The sequence below is a fragment of the Corythoichthys intestinalis genome, chromosome 8 (assembly GCF_030265065.1).
Source record: "Corythoichthys intestinalis isolate RoL2023-P3 chromosome 8, ASM3026506v1, whole genome shotgun sequence".
Classification (NCBI taxonomy): Eukaryota; Metazoa; Chordata; class Actinopteri; order Syngnathiformes; family Syngnathidae; genus Corythoichthys; species Corythoichthys intestinalis.
In genome coordinates, this window is record NC_080402.1 from 28,497,582 (window position 1) to 28,519,578 (window position 21,997).

The window sequence follows — 21,997 nt, forward strand, 5'->3', positions numbered from 1 at the left end:
TAATGTTGAGGTCTGGGGATTGTGCCGGCCATATGAGATGCTTAACTTCATGAGAATGTCCCACATGCCATTCTTTGACAATTATGTTCAATAATTATGATGCCAAAATGTTAGGTGTTTCCATTATTTTAACCAACCCCTGTAGATAATTATACTATAAAAACAATAATCTAATGAGTGTACAAAATTTTCATTTCATGACTGTAGTTAAAAGTGTCCTTGTTACGTAAAATGCAACAATTGATCAGAAGTGAACTGGCAACAGCACTGTGACAGTCAGCCAATCAGTTTTGCTTAGTGACTTGTGTTGTTCACTGAACCCGCTCGAATTAAGGGCTTCCAGAGCACATTGGTTTTACGTCTTAAAGAACTTTGTCAGGGAAAGGTTGAGATATCACGTAGAGGACATTTTCCTCCAGATGCCGGAGTCATCGTGTTGACGTCAACCTCCTTTTTCAGGATTATCCAGTTGAAAATCACTCGGGATCCGGCCAATCAGCAGCGAGTTGGCCACATCTGTCATTGGTGCAACAGCGAAAGAAGTCTGGAAGCGTCACACACGTTACATGACACTAAATCCCATCAAGATGTGTGCTTGTGAGTCTTTGAATGGTTTCGCGTGTTGAGAGGCTGTTCATTGTTGGTTCCGCATTGGGTATCCAACAAAGGCTTTTAAAGCAGAGTTGTTGGAAATACTTCTAAGACCGTCCATTAATACCTTGCTTGAACACGGCGCACTAATTTCAAAGTGATTCACAAGCCACCGATGCCCTTTAGGATTGCATGCGATTGACCCTCTATTGGTTATGCAACACGATGCTTTTTGGTTCTGCTGCTTCTGACATAATAAGCCGGGTAAAATCACCCCACAACCTTGTCATCGGGCCAACCAGCAGATCAATTGTTCCTCTAACAGTAGATTACCACTGATTCATGTCTTTTTTAGACCTACAGATGCCCGTCTGGTTTTCCACCCCTGGTTGGCCTGAAGCTCCCTAAGGCAAACCACTAGAAAGAAACTAATCAATAAGCTTTCATTACGCAAAACTGTCTGCCCCGTGCATTAGGCCAAGGCCAAATGCTTGATTTTTTTTTTTTTTTTTTTTACAAAATAGATATCTGGATATTTTGGAAGCCATTTTCTGCCTAGGGTTATTCCAAAATTGGAGTAGAGTGATCCCTCGCTATTTCGCTCTTCAAACTTCCCACCCTCAGTCCATGACAGATTTTTTTTTTCAATTTAAAAAAAAAATTAAATGCAGTGTTTTATAGAGCTGTCCCGATCAAATTATGTAGTCTCGCATGTTTGCTCATTTTGCTTTTCCTGGTCAGGCGCACTGGAGTTGCTTATTAAAGTTAACGATGATTGACAGACGGTTAAGGTTTGAGCTTGTCAGAGACGCTTACTTCAAAGTGCTGCATGCGTCAAATATCGTTTAACTTGTTAAACAGTTGCTGTGGCAACTCATTGTGTGTAAGCGAGCAGCTTGAATGGATTTGAGTGGACTCACTCAATGAAGCATTTAATAAAGACTAGGGCTGTCAAACGATTAAAAATTTTTATCAAGTTAATCACAGCTTTAAAATTAATTAATCGTAATTAATGGCAATTCAAACCATCTATAAAATATGCCATATTTTTCTGTAAATTATTGTTGGAGTGGAAAGATAAGACACAAGACAGATATATACATTCAACATACTGTACATAAGTACTGTATTTGTTTATTATAACAATAAATCAACAAGATGGCATTAACATTATTAACAATCTGTTAAAGCAATCCATAGATTGTAGATTTGTAGTTCTTAAAAGACAAATGTTAGTACAAGCTACAGAATTTTATATTAAAACCCCTCTTAATGTTTTCGTTTTAATAAAGTTTGTAAAATTTTCAATCAAAAAATAAACTAGTAGCTCGCCATTGTCGATGTCAATAATTACACAATGCTCATGGTGCTGAAACCCATAAAATCAGTCGCACCCAAGCGCCAGCAGAGGGCGACAAAACACCAAAAAACACAAGTAACAAGTGGAAATGACACTGTGCTGTCATTTTAATCTGTTTAAGCGGGGCCTGTGCGTTAAATGCATCAAATATATTGACGTGATTAATTTAAAAGAATAATTACCGCCCGTTAACGCGATAATTTTGACAGCCCTAATAAAGACAAGCATTTTTCTACTTTATTCTAGTTCAAAAATAATTTGGTGGGACAGTGACATGTTTAAAACATAATTATTACATTTCAATGCTCTTAGAAATGGTTTTAAGCACTTGAAATATATATATTATATATATATATATATATATATATATATATATATATATATATATATATATATATATATACACACACATTTTTTTGTTTTTTGTTTTTAATTCTTTGGGAAAAAAAGTGAATCTAAATCTGAATAAATACATTGAACACGCATTTTTATACAAATTGGGAAGGGGAGGGGCTACTTCGCGGTTTTTCCACTTATCACGGTGGGTTATGGTCCCCGTTAACTGCAAAAAACGAGGGATCACAGTAATTTTACATCTTGCACTTGAAATTTTAAATAATCCTCACACGAAATACTAAAGCATGCAGCTTCTGAGTAAATGTACTTCTCCTAAAACCAAATAAAAAAATTCTGAGACTAATGAATGTTTGAGACTGTATTATTTTAAATACCGTAAGTCTGGAGCTACCCCTTAAATGTCATTTTTCTTTTCAGATTAAAAAAAAAAAGGGAAAAAAAAGTTATTTGCTTCTTGTAACAGTGAAACATTTTTTTTTTAAAAACATATTATTCCAAATATGAATCCAACAATATGCACACAAACCTTTGTCTATATCATTTTCATCACGGTAAAAAAGCAATGAATCACATTATATGCTGGATATGACATAATCAATTAGTTTTTTAAAAGCATGCATTGAGCAAATGTATGTCATTCCATGTCACTTCAAAAAATATTGGGACAAAGTTCATCGAAAACAAGTTGAATTCTAACGCTTGATGTTCACACATTTGATGATAGCACATTTGACAATAAACAACTTTTGGCAGCCATTACTTGCCATGCGGTAGACACTACGAGAGCACATAGTGTGCTCTTTGGAGAGGCTAAAATTCCTTTTCATTAGATCAGCGGTACAGATGATGAATAAATAAATTAATTTGAATTATTAACACATGATGTTGCAGTAATGTAATCGACATGTTTATGACTTAAGTCAAATGAAGCAAAGGGCAACGAAAATCCATTAAAAGAGAGGTGCACTTACTTCTTTTGAGCTGTATCCCGAATACAAGCAGATGAGGTCACTTTGTGGAAATGATGCAACTCCTGGGATGCTAATTGCCCCTGTGGGTCATCTTTATCCAAATAACACATTTAAACATAGTACAGAGGGACAAAAATAAAATGACATTTTTCACCGTTTTTCAAAAAGGTCAACAATAAATTCACAGAAAAGGTGGGTGGTAGTGCCATTAGCACCTTTCAGAACCCCTTTTTGAGTTCAACTTGACTGACTTCAACTGACTTCAAAATGTCATCAAGCTTTCTCTTCTCATCACATCTTCTGACCTGCAAGTTTAAGTTAAACAGGCTTATGCGTTATTTGCATTTCCTTTTTCGTGAATTTCCTTTTCTGACCTCAGTGACCTTTGACCATTACCCTAAATTTAAACACCACATCCAAATCATATTTCAAACATATCGTGCAAATTAGATAATAATCCTTTCACTCCATTTTTAGTTATCTTGAACACAAACATATAGACAAACAGACATGCAGAACAAGTGACGGAACAAATATGAACAGGGCCCGGGTGCGACGAGTATCAACGGGACCCCCAAGTGGACTGTCCACGGGCGAGGTCACACTCCCCTAAGCTCCGCCACTGTACAGAACCGAATACATAACCTCCACTTTCTGTAGGTTTCACCTACTGGCGGTGGTAAAAATGTTACCCATAGACTTCGTAATATATTGACGGGACACCAGGCGTGGGGCCGATTAATAGGTCAAAGCTGACCGAGTGGAAACACAGACAAAGAGCTTTTTACATTGAATTCTTGTGAATAAATGCTTAAATCCCAGAATTCTTTATAGATATGGAAATAAATCAGTCTCGATTCTTGGTTAAAAGTAAAAAACGGGCGGCTAGCATTTATTTTACGTAAATATGTCGAATGTGCTGCTAGTCTTTAAGTCACTGTGACGCCATTTTATCACCACAAAGAGCTTTTCTCGTTGAAAATTCTTGTGAATAAATGCTTAAATCCCTGAACTCTTTATAGATATGAACATAAAACAGTCTTCTTGGTTAAAAGCAAAAAAACGGGGAATTAGCACTTATTTAACGTAAATATTGCAAACTATGATGCCATTGCTGTAGCGGTTCATTTCTCCAATTGATTTTTTTTCACAACGTTTTTTTTTTTGTTGAAATATTTATTGTCATCATCATCGGTATCATTGACAATTACAAAATGTGATATGATTTGACAAGGGCAGACGGGAGAAGCATATGCTTTCATTTTCCTTTCCCCCATAGAGCTAAAGACGCACAATCAAACATGGTAGAATTGCATACATCATATTACATGAGCTTTTCCCTTTTCACATGAATTATCCTCCCAAAAGTTATTGAGTTTCAGGGCGTACAAAATTATGGCTTTGTCATTGTCCCTGACATTCCAGCATCTATTTGCTTTGGGAAAATTTTGTTGTGGGGGTTCAATAAATCTAGATTAATGTCTCCACAGCAAAAGACATGCTTGTTATTCGTTTTAAACAGTATCTTTTCCATATACTCAGTAAAGAGCTGGACATTTGAAACAGGAGCTTGATAGACACAGCATATATTATGCTTTTACAATTGGGGATAAGGAGCTCAATTGTAATACATTCCAGGAGATCGTCACTCCTAGTTGACATGTCATGTAGGATTTCAAACTTAAAATTTTCGCTAACAAACAAGGCAACACCGCCTCCCCCCTAGTTGCCCGATTCATTTGCATCATGTTATATCCGTGCAACTTAAAGTCAAATCGATCCAAACAAAGAAAAATTGGAGAAAAAAAAAACATTTAGTTGTGGTCCGGATCGAGATATTCATTTGGGTCATCATGGCACTCTTCAATCTGTTCATCCAATTTTAATCGAAGTGTAGTTTAAGATGTCATCATTAATTTTCGAGTGGGGTCAGCTCCTCGAGGCTCCTTATCACTTTAATCTTCATGTCTTGCATCTTGATAAGGATCCTGCAATTCGAGACCCAGGTGCTGGCTATTTTTCCAGCTTTCTTGAGCTGACGTTCTTTTCTTGCAATTTCGGCATTTCGGCGAGTCAAGTTGTCATTCAAAAAAATCTTCGACCCTTTCAGGCGGCGACGCTGGCTAAGCAGGGCAGTCTTGCTCTTGTGGTCTGCCAGCTTCATGAGCACCGTCGCCGGTCCTCTCCCCCCAGATGGGAGCAGAAAGCAGCGACGGATGTCCTGCGGTTCCATGTTTATTCCATACTCTTGTAGCTTAGCGATTGCCTGTTGCGCCACTGTATCACCTGGGCTAACAGCCTGGCCAAACGATCTAGGCGTCAGTTGTAATCCAGAAATGATGAGGTCATTTGCGCGTCGGCACTGATCGAGATCGTCAGCCAAAATTTCCAGCCTTTTGATGCGAACATCTCTCTCCTTGACTGCCTGCTTGAGTTTCTCATTTTCAGCACGCATTAGCTGGAGCTCTCTAGATTGTCACTCAGCGTCCAGTCAAGCAGCTCCATTGTGCGGTTGTTGAGATCACACAGCAGTCTTTTGCACAAGCAGATTAGTGGTCTGTATGGAGGATTTTATTTCATCCAAGTCTACAGATCTCAGATTCTTTGGAGCCATACTGGGAGTCGAGCTTACAGGCTGGCCCTGAGCTGGCCCTGAGCGCTTATCGACTGAGATACGTTGCTCGTGGAAGCTCGGAAGGGTGCGTCTGCACACAGCTTGAGCTGAATCAAGAATGAACGTTTCAAAATGCATGCATGGTACGAAAAATATAATAATTACCTTGAATCCTCGAACAAATCACTCCTGAGACAATCCTTTCTGTCTTTCGTACTTTTTCAACCTAAACCCAGTGTTGGATCGCTGCATGTGTTTGAGAATAACTGCAACCGTCTGAAGTGGAGTGTGGGACGGCCCCCTACTTAAAGGCGTGGCCTAGTGTCTGGGAAATGTGTCTCGTCAATATCATAATGAAGTCTAGTTGTTACCATTGCTATATGGTAACATGAGATATTCAGGAATTTGATAGTTTTCTACCTATTATTGATGTGTAGCACAAAATCAGATAATATAAAGCTTATTTTTCAGGGACTTTATACCCCAAATGTCCCCCAATTCTTCAATGACCCACAATATTTTGTCATCACGTTAAGACAATTTTCTGCCACTGAAAAGGTTCTACTCACTTTTTGTACAATGTCCTAATAAATTCCAAGCGAGATTGGTGTCGTGTTTAACTCAGTCATTAACAGATCCCTATTTTATTTTAACTTGGACTGCCAAATCCCCCAGTTAGCAAACAGGCTTACATTTGCATTGCGCTTGTCTACCTTCAACGTACTCAAAGCGCTTTGACACTTTCCTCATTCACCTTCTTATGACACAGCATAAGGAGCAATGTAGGGTCCAGTATTTGCTCAAGGACACTTTGATATGGCCATCAGGGTGGAGGAATTGAATCCAAACGTCTGTGCTCGGGAACAACTACTCTGCCCTTGAGCCATGCTTCTCCGTGGTTCAAATCGGTTAGACATCTTTCTCTGTCAATGTCAATGGCAGCTAATCAGACCATTACTGTAATTACACTAACAATGTTCAATCATAATGTTTCTTTTGTTATCCTAAGGTTTCTTCATTTACGAGTTTTTCTGCTTCTTTGTTCATAGCCAATGTCATGAGAAGACGCAGTTGGTCACAAATGTAAGACCAACCTGAGCTCATACTGCATCTCAGTCCAGCAACAGTACTTTCATGGTTGGAACTGCCCGTCCCAACCTCCATTACTGCCCTTGCAGACATAGACTGATGATCACCATTGCCATGGGAGCGGTGCGAGTCAACAGGTAAGATATCGGGAATAATGCTCTACTTTCAAAAAGTAGAATAGCACCCTTATTAAATTATGGTACAACAATGGCAGCTTAGGTTAGCAGAACTGTAGCAAAAAAGACAAACAAACATTAAAGTTTACTGGTAAATTAACACAAAAGCTAAAATAGAACTACATTTTAATTGTTGTTTTATAGTAAACGTCTGCAAAATGTATACTAGTATATGTGTAACTGGTCTGATGGTGACCACTTTCTCATTCTCACCCTTCTCTAACTAATGTTTAAAGTCCACTATCAAACCATCACCAGGGCAGTCAAGCGTGCTGAGTACTGAGGCTATAGTTTAAGATCTCAAGACGTTTTCCTGAACTTTTGTCCGCACAGCACTTGCATCATACCTCATCTCCTTCAGTTGTTCAGGCACGCTTGACTACCATTATGACAGTATGGGTTCGAACCCCATCTGAGATGAGGGCGAATGAGAAAAGTATTGCAGTGACGTCACCACTGTGACCAAGACTGATCATATGCGGATTGCGGTGTAAGCATTTTTTACAAAAATCATCTTTTTCAGTCAATAAATCCACCATATATTTATGGTGAAGGAGTTACTGCTCCGATTTTTATGCGTATTTTGCAGTATTCTTTTTTTTAACCGCATAATTCTGGCTATCACAGATGCCACTATTTTTTTTAGCCGTTTTTTATAATGATTTTTTTTCTTACTAATAATGATCAACTGCAAAATTTTACATTTATCTCATCTGGATGCCTTTGACAGCACTAGAAGTCCATCAATAGCACTGAAACCAAGAATTCATAGCCAGTCTTCTGGTTTAAAGGTATTTGACATCTATCCTTGTCAATGGCATGCAATGAGTTAAACTATGATACTTTAGAGCACAGGTGTCAAACCGATTCCAGAAAGGGCCTAGTGGGTGCTGGATTTTGTTCCAACCGATAACGTGCTGAGAGTTTAACCAATGAACTTCCTGCTGAAACAAGCAACACCTGACAAAGTTTAACTGATTACACATGTAAAAGATCTAATTGGTGAAAAGGTGTCCTCTTCATTGGTTAGAAAGAAAACCTGCACCCACTAGGCCCTTTCTGGAATCGGTTTGACACCTGTGCTTTAGAGTGTTAATTGGGGCCATAACCCGTGTGTATTTCTCTTCATTAATATTAATTTAATGATTGTTTAGTTTAATTTCATTTCATTTTTATTAATCATAAGATTAAATATAAATGTATTAATTTATAAATTCATTCATTAAAAAAAAAAACAATACGGTAATGATTATTAATTAAAAATCATATAAAACAAAAATTGCTCATATATTTTTTCAACAACTAAAAATAGTCACTTACCCTATAAAGGGTTAAAGGTCTTAAGTGTCAAAAAAAAAAAAAAAAAAAAAAAAAAAAATTCAAATGACCAAAAATAGTTACTTGCTTTTGAAATGATTAATGGTCTTAAAGAGGAAGTTATGCAATTTTGACATCAGGCTTAATCTTTGAGTTAGTGAAGGTTTAATTAGTCAGTGGAGTTGACCATTCCATTTCAATAACTGCAGTATGAACAGCAATATTTGTATTCCAGCAGCTCTGCAGAGGACCACCGCTGATTTTTTTTATGTCTAAGCGAGCAACACGTAGTCAGTTTATATTGTTCCTCTTTCCTTATAGGGAATTTGCGGAAACTTTGCTTTGCCATTTCTTCTGTCTGTTTCCACAGCTTCTAAATGCACATTTCATCATGTTGCCGGCCGTCACTTAACTAAGCAGACTGATGCTGCATTCGAGGAAGGTGGGAAGTCAGAGTTTCAACCCTCCAATCTTGGAAAAATATCATTGGAATGCCTCCACTATTTTGATCGCCTACAAAAAGGCAGGTTGGCTGGAGGTCATAATGGCTTTTGATGGCCAAAATAAAAATAAAAAATTTAAAAAAAATACTTCAGCCATCTTTGCTGTTTAACATCTGCTTGGAACACTTTGAGGTCACAATTGGTACCATCCGACTTCACACCTTCTTCGAATACAGCGTGAGCACGAGTGGCCGAAGCACTCCTCTCTATTGTGGTCGTATTACGCATCCAAAAAAAATAGTCCTGCAGAATGAAATTAATTATGGCAGTTTGGTTTGACATTGTTTTGGCCGCATGGGTATTTTGGAACAATGATCTGCATTTTGAATTTATTTGACTATGTAGGGTCTGTGCGTAGATCTGTGTTGTTTTTTATTGGCATGCTAAGTCAGCCCAATTGACTCGTCCTAGCTTAGCCACTCCGGAGCCCTCAAACTAACAATTAACTTACAAACTGCACGGAATTTGTTGAAATCAACTCCACCAACTGATTAAATCCCCGCTAACTCGAAGATTAAGCCTAATGTCAAAAATTCTGAACTTCCGCTTTAACTGTCAACTTTTGATTAGTTGTTCCCTGTAGTGAGTACTGTCCCTGAAAAGGTTAAACTAATTTGAGTGGAGATGTCGAATAGATGTTTTAGTAGATATGACATTCCACATTTCAAGGTTTTTTTGCATTTCTCTGTCCAGATGTATAGAGGGTGTGAATGTTAACACAAGATGATTGCAGTTACTACCTATAGCAGGGGGCGGGAACCTTTTTGGCTGAGAGAGCCATGAACACTACCTATTTTTCAATGCAATTTTATGAGAGCCATACAAAATGTTTAAAACTAAAAATAGAAGTTAATGTGTGCATTTTATGTCATTTCAACACTTTTAAAGTGTTTAAAGTGCCTGTGACACGAAAAAGCATGTTTATTTCATAATACACGCGGTATTTTATGCCCCTGAATGATATGGGCCGCTTGGTTGTGTGTGGAAGCGATCGCTATTTTTATTCAGTTTTTTTAATCCCGCGCCATGAAAATGAGTGACTTCCGGCTTCGGTCTTGCATTGAGGAGGAGGGCGCTGTGACGTGTACGGTAGAAGACGTCCTCTTCACGCTACAGTGTACTGTTGTGTATGAGGACGAAGGATTCAGCTGATTTTGCGGATTAATACGTTTATTTTTCGCATCACGCCAGCCAAACGGCTGCAGAAAAATCATTCTGTATGAGGGAGAGGCGTATGCGCCTTTTTGGAGTTTCAAAAGGTTCCCATTCACCGTGGATATTTACTGTGGGACCATTGGACTTACGAGGAAGTGAGTAAACATCTTGTTTTGTATTATGTCAAATACGAATACAGCGATTACAAAGTAAACACTACAAACTTCCTTTAAATGAAGGACTACTTACGTTTGATCATTGATAGGCATGTAAAAAGCTCTCCTAATGCTCATTAGCAGCAGCACGTTAGCTGCACAACAACTCCAGCCACCCTCCTCCGGGGAACGAACTGTAAATTGCTCTCCGCCGGGCGGTTTGCCGATCCGCGAAGACAATCGACAACCGGGTCGTCATGTCAAATAATCCAGGATAGTTATGTGTGATTTTCCGCTTCGAAGACTTTGAAACATCACTCGGTTCGGGTTAGCATGTCGGCTAGCTGTCATGCCTTCTGGTTTGTTTACATTCTCCGAAGCCGGGGAAGGGAAATGACATATGTCCGATTTAGGTGTCATAAAATATCGTTCGGGAGGTGCGACAGTAAAGGTGAAGTCGACAGTTTTGACCATTAAGGAGTAATTTTGCCATGTCGTCCTGAATAAATGCATTTTTATTATTTCATATTCCATTCAGCACAAGACTGTTATTTGTCATGACCATGCCATTTATTTAGCATTTGGGGAAAATACTTGGATAAAAAGAATATCCTGTAAAAATATTGAAGTAAAGAGACAGAAACAATGACATTTTGCCGCTCTCTTCGTCGCGTTTTGCTCGTTGTGAATAGTTCCCCCTCGACGGGCTGACTGGTCCTTCTCAAGCCATTTATATAGCTATTGGGGAAAATACTTGGATAAAAAGAATATCCTGTAAAAATATTGAAGTAAAGAGACAGAAACAATGACATTTTGCCGCTCTCTTCGTCGCGTTTTCCTCGTTGTGAATAGTTCCCCCTCGACGGGCTGACTGGCCCTTCTCAAGCCATTTATATAGCTATTGGGGAAAAATACTTGGATAAAAAGAATATCCTGTAAAAATATTGGAGTAGAGAGACTGAAACAATGACATTTTGCGGCTCTCTTCGTCGCGTTTTCCTCATTCTGAATAATTCCCCCTCAATGGGCTGAATAGTAAAACCGATGAGCCCAGTCTACCGCTGACGTCATCCACCTGTTGGGGACGCTAAAGCCCTATAATGGTAGGCGTGGCTAATCGGCAGATTAAAAGACTAATTTCTCGTCATCTGTGCTTTGCTAAATTGTTGTATATAGTCGAATCGTCTCAAAATATGATTCTAATTCACATAATAATGCCATTTAAGACTTTTTTTTCTCGTGTCATATGCTCTTTAAAACTAAAAATATAAGTAATGTGTGCATTTTATGTCATTTCAACACTTTTAAAGTAGGATAAGTCAATTTTTTAAAAAAAAATAACATTGTTATGCTGTTGCTGATCAATGATGAGTATTTCTTACCATTAATGTGAGGTCTGGTGCTGCATGGTTTTGCTGATGGCTTTGTAGTCTGGTTGATACTTGGTGGGGTCAAGCTTCATGCAGGCGTTGAGAAACTTATGCACAGAGCACCATCAGTGCACATCGAAACAAGTTTTTCCATCCGTGGATTTTTTTCTTTAGCGAACTCAGTGAAGGACTTGAATAGATTCTCCCCTCTTGTTATCCCTTTATAGTTAAAACCTTGCGATCACGATGAACTGGGATAAATAGCTTACGTCTGTTGACTCACCAAAACCACGAGATAAAAACTGTGCCGCATTTATGTCCTTTTGTCTTGCTGAAAAGTACGATAATGCTCATCTTTTTTTCTTTTTGCCATCCTCTCAAAAGGGTTTCTAACAACGCAGAAAACAAAACGGAAAACGTGGGAAGTTTACCTCCTGATCTCACGCACATGCGCACATCGGCCGCTATTTTCGACAGCAAAATAAGGCAACCCCACTTGAACAATGTCTCTGCGTCATCTGCGTTGCCTCTTCGATGGATGAATGGACGGACGGACGGACAGACAGATAGATAGATAGACACAACCACATGTATGTTTGCCACTTTCCCACTAAAATTATTGCGAACCGGCTTTCTAATCGCCGGTGATCGTCGCCGTTTCATGCAATGCGCTGTTACGAATCTGCACTGTTTGGTAATCTCTCTCTCAACTCCGAACCATAGTCGGGAGTGGACCGGCGATTTCCGTGGCTCGTTCGTCATCGCTCCTACGTCCGGTTCTTCCTTCGGGGAGGTGGCGTAGTGTATAAAAACCCATGGACGTGTCGGTTGTCTTTTTATTGGAGATTTTATTAACACAAACAAAAACCAGTGGTGGACACCCAGCCACTCAACACAGCGCTCCCACGCAATTCTCTCTCTACGCCTGTCCCTCTCTCCTCTTACACTCGCCCACTTCTTCTTCTGCACTAAATTGGCAATGCCGGTCATGGGAACCTCTTGGTACCAATCCATTTGAACTGGGAGGGTGGCAGTGTTCATTCGCTGCCATCCCTCTCACTTCAAACGGATTGAACGTCTATGGCCGTCAGTGGCAGCCAATGCCAGGCAATGAGGTAATTTTGGGCGATTTAAGATCATTTACCTCTTTATTTTCAGTTACTTCCTGTTGATTTTGTGGTATTTACGGGTCACTTCCTGTTTAATTTTGAGTTACAGAACAGGAAATGACCTGGGAATCATCCAAATGAATAGGCAGTGACTCAAACTGAGCAGGAAATTACCTGTAAATGCCCTGAAAATCGGACAGAATGACTGTGAATGCTCTGGTTTCGAATGAACGAACGTTCCCAGTCTAAATGGATTCGGCGTCGTGCACCGTCAATGCAGCCTTAGAGTTAACTGAAACACTATTATGGTGGAAGGTTTTGGTAGCAACTTGCTGGTTCCTATTTGTCAGGGAAGTTCAATTTTAAACTCCAAGACAAGTGTCAACTCGATAGCTCGATGAGAAATGAATCAGACCCCAACCATGGATTGCTTTGCTTTGAAGGCTTTATGAACAAGAGCTCTTGGGTACGGACGCGGAGCCACGCACAATGCCTCCTCTCCCCATGTGGACAAAAGAGAAATGCAGGGCATGCCTCTTTTTATGAATTGACATCATAGAAACAAGACCGAAACTTACTATAGCATATCCTGGTAAAAACATCTCAAGTTACAAAAATATCTACTATTAGGGGAAAAACACCTCAAGTTATGACCTTGAACACCGGCTCTGGCTAGAACGATGATGAGCTCAGCCTGATAAGCCACAGTCGCCCATTGTATTCATTCAGGGCATATTGGAAAACACAGGAACATAACAGTCCATAATTGGGCATATTGTGATACAGTCTACAACAGTCAAGGCTATGGGAAGGCACACTCAAACAGATTAATATAACAATGATGCTCCATGCTACAATTTTCTCATGCAAGCATAACAAAAGCATACAAAATATGATGTATAATGGTTGTGTTTTAAGCATGAATAAAAATCTCTAACACTATTTTTTTTTTAGACATTGACACCTTTTTAAAACAATATCTCAATTCTTGGCAGGAGCATATCGATAACATATTGGGATACAAAGTATCACGATATATCAGTATTTCGATATTTTGTCACACCCCTAGCAGCGGGGACAGCGGCCCCTTCGGGATGCAGGTAACAGCATTAAGAGTTTAACGAAACTTTTTTTTTTTTTTTTTTAATAATAAAAGATTTGTCTGTGAGCCAGATGCGGCCGTCAAAAGAGCCAAATCTGGCTCGCGAACCATAGGTTCCCGACCCCTGATCTACAGTGTGTTGTAAATGAGTGGAGGTCTTCTGTGTGTTAGTTGATAAAACATGGGAAGACAGCATTCACAAAGATACACTCACCTTCTGTTTTCCAGATACAGCATTGTTTCCACAGACGAAGATGCCCTGAAGATCTCAGCCTTGGGCCTCCACAATGGCCACAGTCCGTTGACCCAGCAGAACCTGACGGCGTCGTGCACTGAGGCCGAGGACGAAGCAGCAGGAAAATATCCTGCGGGCCAAGATGCCCGAGGTGCTCTGTCTCTGAGAGTGCCGGATGACTCCGCGGGCCACAACAGCTGCAGGGCTTCGCCATCATGTCGACACATCGGCATCGACTTGAGTACAGGTCGACTCCGTAGCCGATTCGTGAAAAAGAATGGCCAGTGTAATGTAGTGTTTGACAACATGGAGGATAAGCAACGTCGATACCTGGCTGACATTTTTACCACCTGTGTGGACATACGTTGGCGATACCTTTTGCTTATCTTCACTGCCACTTTCCTTCTGTCCTGGTTGTTTTTTGGTTTGGTCTTCTGGGGAGTGGCACTGGCTCATGGAGACTTTGATCTTCACTTCCCTGCAAAGGAGGAAGACTCTCAGAGCAAAGCAGAGGACAAACAGGACAAATGGCGGCCGTGCATCCTGCACATCCAGGGCTTTATCGGGGCATTCCTCTTCTCCATAGAAACCCAAACTACCATTGGATATGGTTTCCGCTGTGTCACCGAAGAGTGCCCTGTTGCCGTGGTGACCGTGGTGGTGCAGTCCATCGTGGGCTGTATCATTGACTCCTTCATGATAGGCACCATCATGGCCAAGATGGTACGGCCCAAGAAACGGGCTCAGACCTTGCTATTCTCACATCACGCTGTCATCGCCTTGCGAGATGGAAAGCTGTGCCTCATGTGGCGCCTGGGGAACATGCGGAAGAGCCACATCGTGGAAGCACACGTGCGCGCTCAGCTCATTAAGCCTAAAATGACGGCAGAGGGCGAGTACCTCCCTTTGGAGCAGACGGACATCGACGTCGGCTACGATGACGGCCTGGACCGGTTGTTTCTCGTGTCACCACTTGTGGTGGTCCATGAAATCAACAAGACCAGTCCCCTGTATGACCTGAGCAGCACTGACCTTCAAAAGGAAGACTTTGAGATTGTGGTCATCTTGGAGGGCATGGTGGAGGCTACTGCGATGACCACTCAGGCCCGTAGCTCCTATTTGGCCAAGGAGATCTTGTGGGGTCACCGATTTGAACCGGTGGTCTTTGAGAAGGGAAACCGCTACCACGTAGACTACTCTCGCTTCCACAAGACATACGAAGTGCCGACAACGCCACACTGCAGTGCCAGAGAGCTCAGTCAAAGAGAAGGTGATGGGCGGCTTCCCTCGTCCTCCACCTCCAGTTTGTCACAATCTCCGTCACCGTTTGTTCCAAGAGCGGCTCGCCATCTATTGGGGCTCCACTCACCCAGCGCTTTCTGTTACGAGAATGAGGTCGCGCTTTGTTGCGGTGAGGATGAAGAAGATGGGGAGGCAGGCAGCCTGGGGGCCAAAAGTGAACGAGGAGCAAGTGTTCGAGATGAGCTTTCGGCGGGCTTCAAGGAGACTTTTGTTAAGGAGCAGATGGTGGAGATGCTGTGTGTGCTGGACACTGAAAACCAGATCAGTCTGGACAAATTACAGCCTGGTCTACCTTTATACATAAGTCGGGAATCTGGAGTGTGAAGCTAGTAGCAAGAGAAGGTGACCGTTCTCTATGAGCGCACTCAACCAAAACATTGCACTAATGGTGAATTAAACAACTCACTATTTGAACTATACTGTACATGGGTCAATGGTGAATTAAACAACTCACTATTTGAACTATACTGTACATGGGTCATTCCGGAATTAGTGGACATTTTGGCTTCCATGTTTTTATTCCTTAATATTGTTGATTTTATGCTACATATTGTAGTATTCAGTTGCGGATCCTGGTCTTTCACTGAAGGGAAGCTCAATGTGTGTCCGCCTGTGAGTGCTTTGTGACGGTGGAGGGGCTCCGCAGCAACAACTATTCGGTAGGCAAGGCAAGGCAAGGCAAGGCAAATTTATTTATATAGCACATTTCAACACAAGGCAATTCAAAGTGCTTTACATCACATGAAGATCATAAAAATCACATTTAAATCAATACAACGTAAAAACCAAGACAATCAAAATTGGAAATAAAATTATACATAAAAATCACATTTAATCACAAATAGAATAAAATAAATAAAAATAAAACAAAAACTACTACAACTAATAATAATTGAAATCAGCAATGGAGATATACATAAGAGGAATACAAAGCAAGTAGATTGAAATGTATAGACAGTTATGGATATACAGTGCTAAACAAAAGCGTTTTTAGCCCTGATTTAAAAGAACTAACAGTTTGAGCATACTTCAGACGTTCAGGTAACTTGCTCCAGAGGTGAGGAGCATAATAACTAAATGCTGCCTCACCCTGCTTGGGACTTGTTCTTGGAAGATGCAGGAGACCGGTTCCAGACGACCTTAGGGGTCTAGATGTCTCATAGTAATCGAACAAATCAAGCATGTATTTTGGTCCAAGGCCATTAAGTGTTTTGTAGACGAGCAGTAGTATTTCATAGTCTATCCTTTGACTCACTGGAAGCCAGTGTAGCGATTTCAAAACCGGTGTAATGTGGTCCAGCTTCCTTGTATTTGTGAGGACTCTGGCTGCAGCATTCTGTACTAGCTGCAGCTTCCTGACTGATTTTTTATCAAGACCCGTAAATATACCGTTGCAATAGTCCAATCTGCTGAAAATGAATGCATGCATACGTTTTTCCATGTCTTGTTGAGTCAGAAGCCCCTTAATTCTGGTGATATTTTTTAGGTGGTAATAAATCATGATTTTGATGGCTATCAAATTTTAGGTCTGAGTCAATAATTACGCCAAGGTTTCTGACTTGATTTGTAGCTGTAAGTGACATTGTGCTAAGTTGCCTGCTTATCTTTGACCTTTCCTTTTTTTGCCCAAAAATGATCACCTCTGTCTTCTCCACATCTAACTGGAGAAAATTCTGGCACATCCATTCACTGATTTGATGAATGCATTTACTCAGGGAGACTAAGGGACTATAATCATGTGGGGACACAGAAATGTACAGTTGTTTGTCATCTGCATAGGCGTGATAGGAGATGTCATACTGTTCCATTATCTGAGCTAAGGGAAGTATATAGATATTAAATAAGAGTGGTCCAAGAATTGACCCTTGAGGGACTCCACACGTGAATTTGGTTCGTTCTGACTGATGGTTTCCGATTGACACAAAGAAATCCCTATCATGTAAATAGGATGTGAACCACTGAAGAATAGTGTCAGTAAGCCCTACCCACTGTTCCAATCTGCTAAGTAGTATGTCGTGATCAACCGTGTCGAATGCGGCACTGAGATCCAATCGTAACGGTAGGGAAAGAGTCTTCAAAAAAGTCTTCAAACACAAGCATCTAAAAAAATTAATTAATTAAAAATAACACCATAAATAGAAGCTCAATTTTTCACTAGTTCTGTTTAGCAAAGCAAGTGTTGCTAGGATGATTATGAAAGTCCCCGGCTCAACGTAGAACAACAGAATGAAAATTGGAAAATGCCTCCCACGGATGTTAATACGACAAGATCACTGATTAGCTCATTTCGCTGTCAATCAAAAAGGGATTCAGCCTCAGACAGATCATCCAATCATCATGCGGAGAAGCACAATGTCCAGGCCAGCAGAGCCCCGCCCACTGCCCATAGTCCCTCAGAGATGCGCAGCGTCCGATGGGTGGGATAAACCCAGCCTTTAGCCAATGACTCATCTCGTTTCGCTGGAGTGGAACAATGCACTCTCAACTCTGGAGACGCACTGTGTCCACACTGTTTATAGGACTGTAAAGCTGTGAAAATGAATGAAAAGCAAGTCGCATCATAACCAGTGATAAGAAGCTAATTCTGAACAAAAGTTGAGCGCATTCTAACACATATTTAGTCAATGACAGGTACACACATTCATTCATTTTCCATTCCACTTATCCTCACGAGGGTCGCGGAGGTGCTGGAGCCTATCCCAATTAACTATGGGCAGTAAGCCGGGTAACCCTGAATTGGTTGCCAGCCAATCGCTGGGCACAGCGAGACAAAAAATCATTCACGCACACATAATATTTGCAGAAATTATTGTCATAGTTTGATAATATGCATAACAGAGTTACATGAGGTAGATGTAGACAATGTAATCAAGGCTAGCTATTTTATAAGAATATAAAAAAAAATAGAAGAAAGGACAAAAAATTTAAATTCGTCGAGTTCGTCAAAAAAAAAAAAAAAACATGTCATTTTTAATGCGTAACTGTGAGGATAAATTACGTTGTTGTTGTTGTTGTTGTTTTTTTTAGGTTTTTTTGCACTAGTAGTCCCTTCCCAAACCTGGAAGTGTAACGTAAATTCCTGAACGCAACAGAAGACTATTCACAGAGAGCATAGTCGCAGCAAAGATATCAGTGATATTTCCACCGAAAGTAACCATTCAGGATCGCTCTTTCGTGACGCAAACAAAGGCAAAGGCTCCCAGGAAAGATTATCTACAATTAATCCCTACATGTTTGAACCTGAGGCGTCGGATGACGACGATTAACTCAGCACAGCAGATGTTGGTGATGATGCAGGTTGGCAGCTCGACATTTCACTAAAGGAAGAGTGGTAGGCATCTAGCATCGTGATTTCTATTCGAACCTTTCCTTCCCCAGTCATTCTGTGATAATATCAGTAATTGCAAAAACAGACGAGTAGCTATATAGATGTAAATGTATTATAACTAGGGCTGTCAAATTTATCACGTTAACGACCGATAAATAATTTTTTAAATTAATCACGTTAAAATTTTTGACGCAATTAATGCATGCCCGGAATGACCTGTTCATGCGTTGTTTACAGTTTACAATGACGCCGTTTTAGAACATTGAGAGCAAAAAGGCAGAGAAATGCGTGTGGACACAGGCGTTCATTGGACTGCGTCTTTTATTGGCTTCAGCTTTTGGCAGCCACTACTAACAGTCATGGTTGTCCAATTTTGGGCGGAGCAAGAGATAATCATTTTCTTAACTCGCTTAATTGAACACAACGCAGAACATATTGTATACCATTTGCAGCCACTGATGAGAGTCATGGTTGCCCAACATCCCATCATGCATTTGGGCGGAGTAGGAGACGTTCTTTTTCTTAACACGCCTAATTGAACACATCGCAGAACACACTGTATACCATTTGCAGCCACCACTGACAGTCATGGTTGCCCAACTTCCCATCATCCATTTGGGCGGAGCAGGAGACGTTCTTTTTCTTAATATAAAATTACTATAACTTGTACACAAATTTATCTTTTAAGAACTCCAAGTCTTTCTATCCATGGATCGCTTTAACCGAATGTTAATGTTAATGCCATCTTGTGGATTTATTGCTATAATAAACAAATACAGTACTTATGTACAGTATGTTGAATGTTTATGTCCGTCTTGTGTCTTATCTTTCCATTCCAACAATAATTTACAGAAAAATATGGCATATTTTAGAGATGGTTTGAATTGCGATTAATTACGATTAATTAATCTTTAAGCTGTGATTTACTCGATTAAAAATTTTAATCGTTTGACAGCCCTAATTGTAACGAATCGGGTTATAATCTAGCGGGTCTATTAGCATGCGTTCCTAAATGCACCGCGTGACTTACAGAAGTGACAGAGGTGCGATGGAGTGAGACATTTCCTGGTTGTTGTGAGTTGTTGTTGTGTTGGCGTCAACTATGGCAGACAGCAGCCGTGTAGTTCCCACAAGTTCCAAAAATAACAAATTGCAACCTGACTAAGCAGGCAACTCTGTCAATGTTCCAGTATCAAATTGACATGAATAGACAACCTGTCAGCTGTCTTATGACAAGCAAGCAACAACAGCAAAAAAACAGGTCGCGATCAAGTACCGTATTGGCCCAAATATAAAACGGTGTTTTTTGCATTGAAATAAGACTGAAAAAAGTGGGTGTCGTCAATTATTCGCGGTCCAGACATTATACCCATTCACGACGCTGGATGGAGCCCGATATCATTGAAGCGATGTTCTGTCATGACAGATCTCAGCTACTCTCAAGTTTAACCAGTTTGCATTATTTTATTGCAATGGTTTTCCTTACTCAGATTTTTTCAAGACTACAGTTACAGTTAGACTTCACTTTGATGGTTAATGCAGTTATTGCAATTTTGTTGTTTTATCACAAAAGATTGGTGTATTTACATTTCAAAAACCAGAAGCCATTCATTTATGAATGTGATTGCACTTTAGTTTACATATTTAAATGTTCAGATATTAAGATTTGAATGAGGCAAAATAACATGCTTTTTCTCTCAGATACATTGTTATAATCATGTTTCAGATGTACTGTAATTATTTTCTGTATAAAAATTAATTTGGTGTTCATAAGTCTTTTTTCAAACTTGAGTCTTGAAAAAGAGGGGGTCGTCTTATAATCAGGGCCATCTTATATTTGGGCAAATACGGTAATATACGTATCAAATTGCCTTTAAGGGTCTACTTACATCTTTGAAAAACCAAGGTTGTATCCTCCTAGGCTTTAAAAGCTGTCATCGCTGAAATGTTGAAAACAAAAGCGCAATCGAGGAGCCGGGGAGAAATTCTTCCGTTGACTCTCACAAAAGATGTGCAAACCCTTGCTGAAGAAAGTTTTTTTGGGCCACTTATAGAGTCGCGAGCCTTCGTGTAAGCAATTCATCGCTACACATCGATATGGCATGACGAATCTCGCGAGTAAAACCCAGAAAATGTTTGCAATACATGGCGAGGATAGCGTTGTGCTATACTTTCGTATCAGAGTGCTGACGAGGTCTTCAGGAGTTTACGTCATCAGGTAGCGGCCGGCAGCAGGGCACGTCCCTCGTTGCTAAGGTGTTGCTATGGCAGTAACTCAAAAATGATGCGGTCAATTTAAAAAAAAAAAAAAAAAAGGGTAATGTGAGTTTTGAGACAGCGAATGATGCATTCAATACAATTTAACCGAGTAAAACGCTCATCAATTGAAGTCTTCAGCTGCTTTTTAATACATTCACAGAACTAAAAAAATTATAATATCGAGATGACGCAACGATATTTTAGTGATGTGCTTTGTGGTCATTTTAACAGTACCAAACAGATCACCAATAAAATATTAAGCCGTATTCAATAAGTGGCATAAATCTTAAAAAAGTTCAAAACTTTATCGCTTAGTCAACTGCAAGGGCGTACACCAATAAAATATTAAGCCGTATTCAATAAGTGGCATAAATCTTAAAAAAGTTCAAAACTTTATCGCTTAGTCAACTGCAAGGGCGTAGATTTGCATAGGGACGGCAGGGACATAACACCACCAACTTTTAAGGATGCTCAAATTGTCCCCCCCAACTTTTAATCAACCTTATTTGCATTATATAATGAGTTCCGTTATATAAGTAATTTAGATTGTCTTCCCATAAGTTGTAAGGATAGAATTGACCCTACATTATGTTCAGACTTACATTTACCCAGGGGTGAAAGTAGCTAGAATTTCTTGCCGGAACTCCCTGACGTGAAGGTCGCCACGGAGCCAGAAATTTTATTTATTTATTTATTTATTTTTCCTTTCATTTTTAGGGGGGGTGGGTCAAATCTCTTAAACTACTGAAATGCAAAGAAAACTGTTTTAGCAGTTATTTCTATAACACACAATTTTCATTCAAAATTGTATTTTTTCAATGATTTGCAAAAAAAAAAAAAAAAAAAAAAAAAAAAAAAAAAAAAAAAAAAAACAGCAATAACCCCAACCTCCATCTCCTAATATTTATTTCCCCTCAGATACTAAATGGCAAATCTCAATTTTAACTACTTAAGAACATAGGATGCATATTAAAATTGAAGTTAATGTAAACATTTTGTTGTTG

The 21,997-nt window shown here is 39.9% G+C and overlaps 1 protein-coding gene across 2 annotated transcripts in view; it reads left to right on the top strand.

The window, feature by feature from the left end:
* Window positions 1–21,874, top strand: part of LOC130919994 (inward rectifier potassium channel 4-like) — a 38,561-nt gene extending 16,687 nt beyond the window's left edge. For both annotated transcript variants that reach the window (XM_057842695.1, XM_057842696.1), the window contains exons 3-4: window positions 6,943–7,119; window positions 14,098–21,874. In XM_057842695.1, the coding sequence (XP_057698678.1) occupies window positions 7,028–7,119; window positions 14,098–15,730 (1,725 nt within the window). In that variant the 5' untranslated portion in view covers window positions 6,943–7,027 and the 3' untranslated portion in view covers window positions 15,731–21,874. The remainder of the gene's footprint in view (window positions 1–6,942; window positions 7,120–14,097) is intronic.
* The last annotated feature ends 123 nt before the right edge of the window (window positions 21,875–21,997 follow it).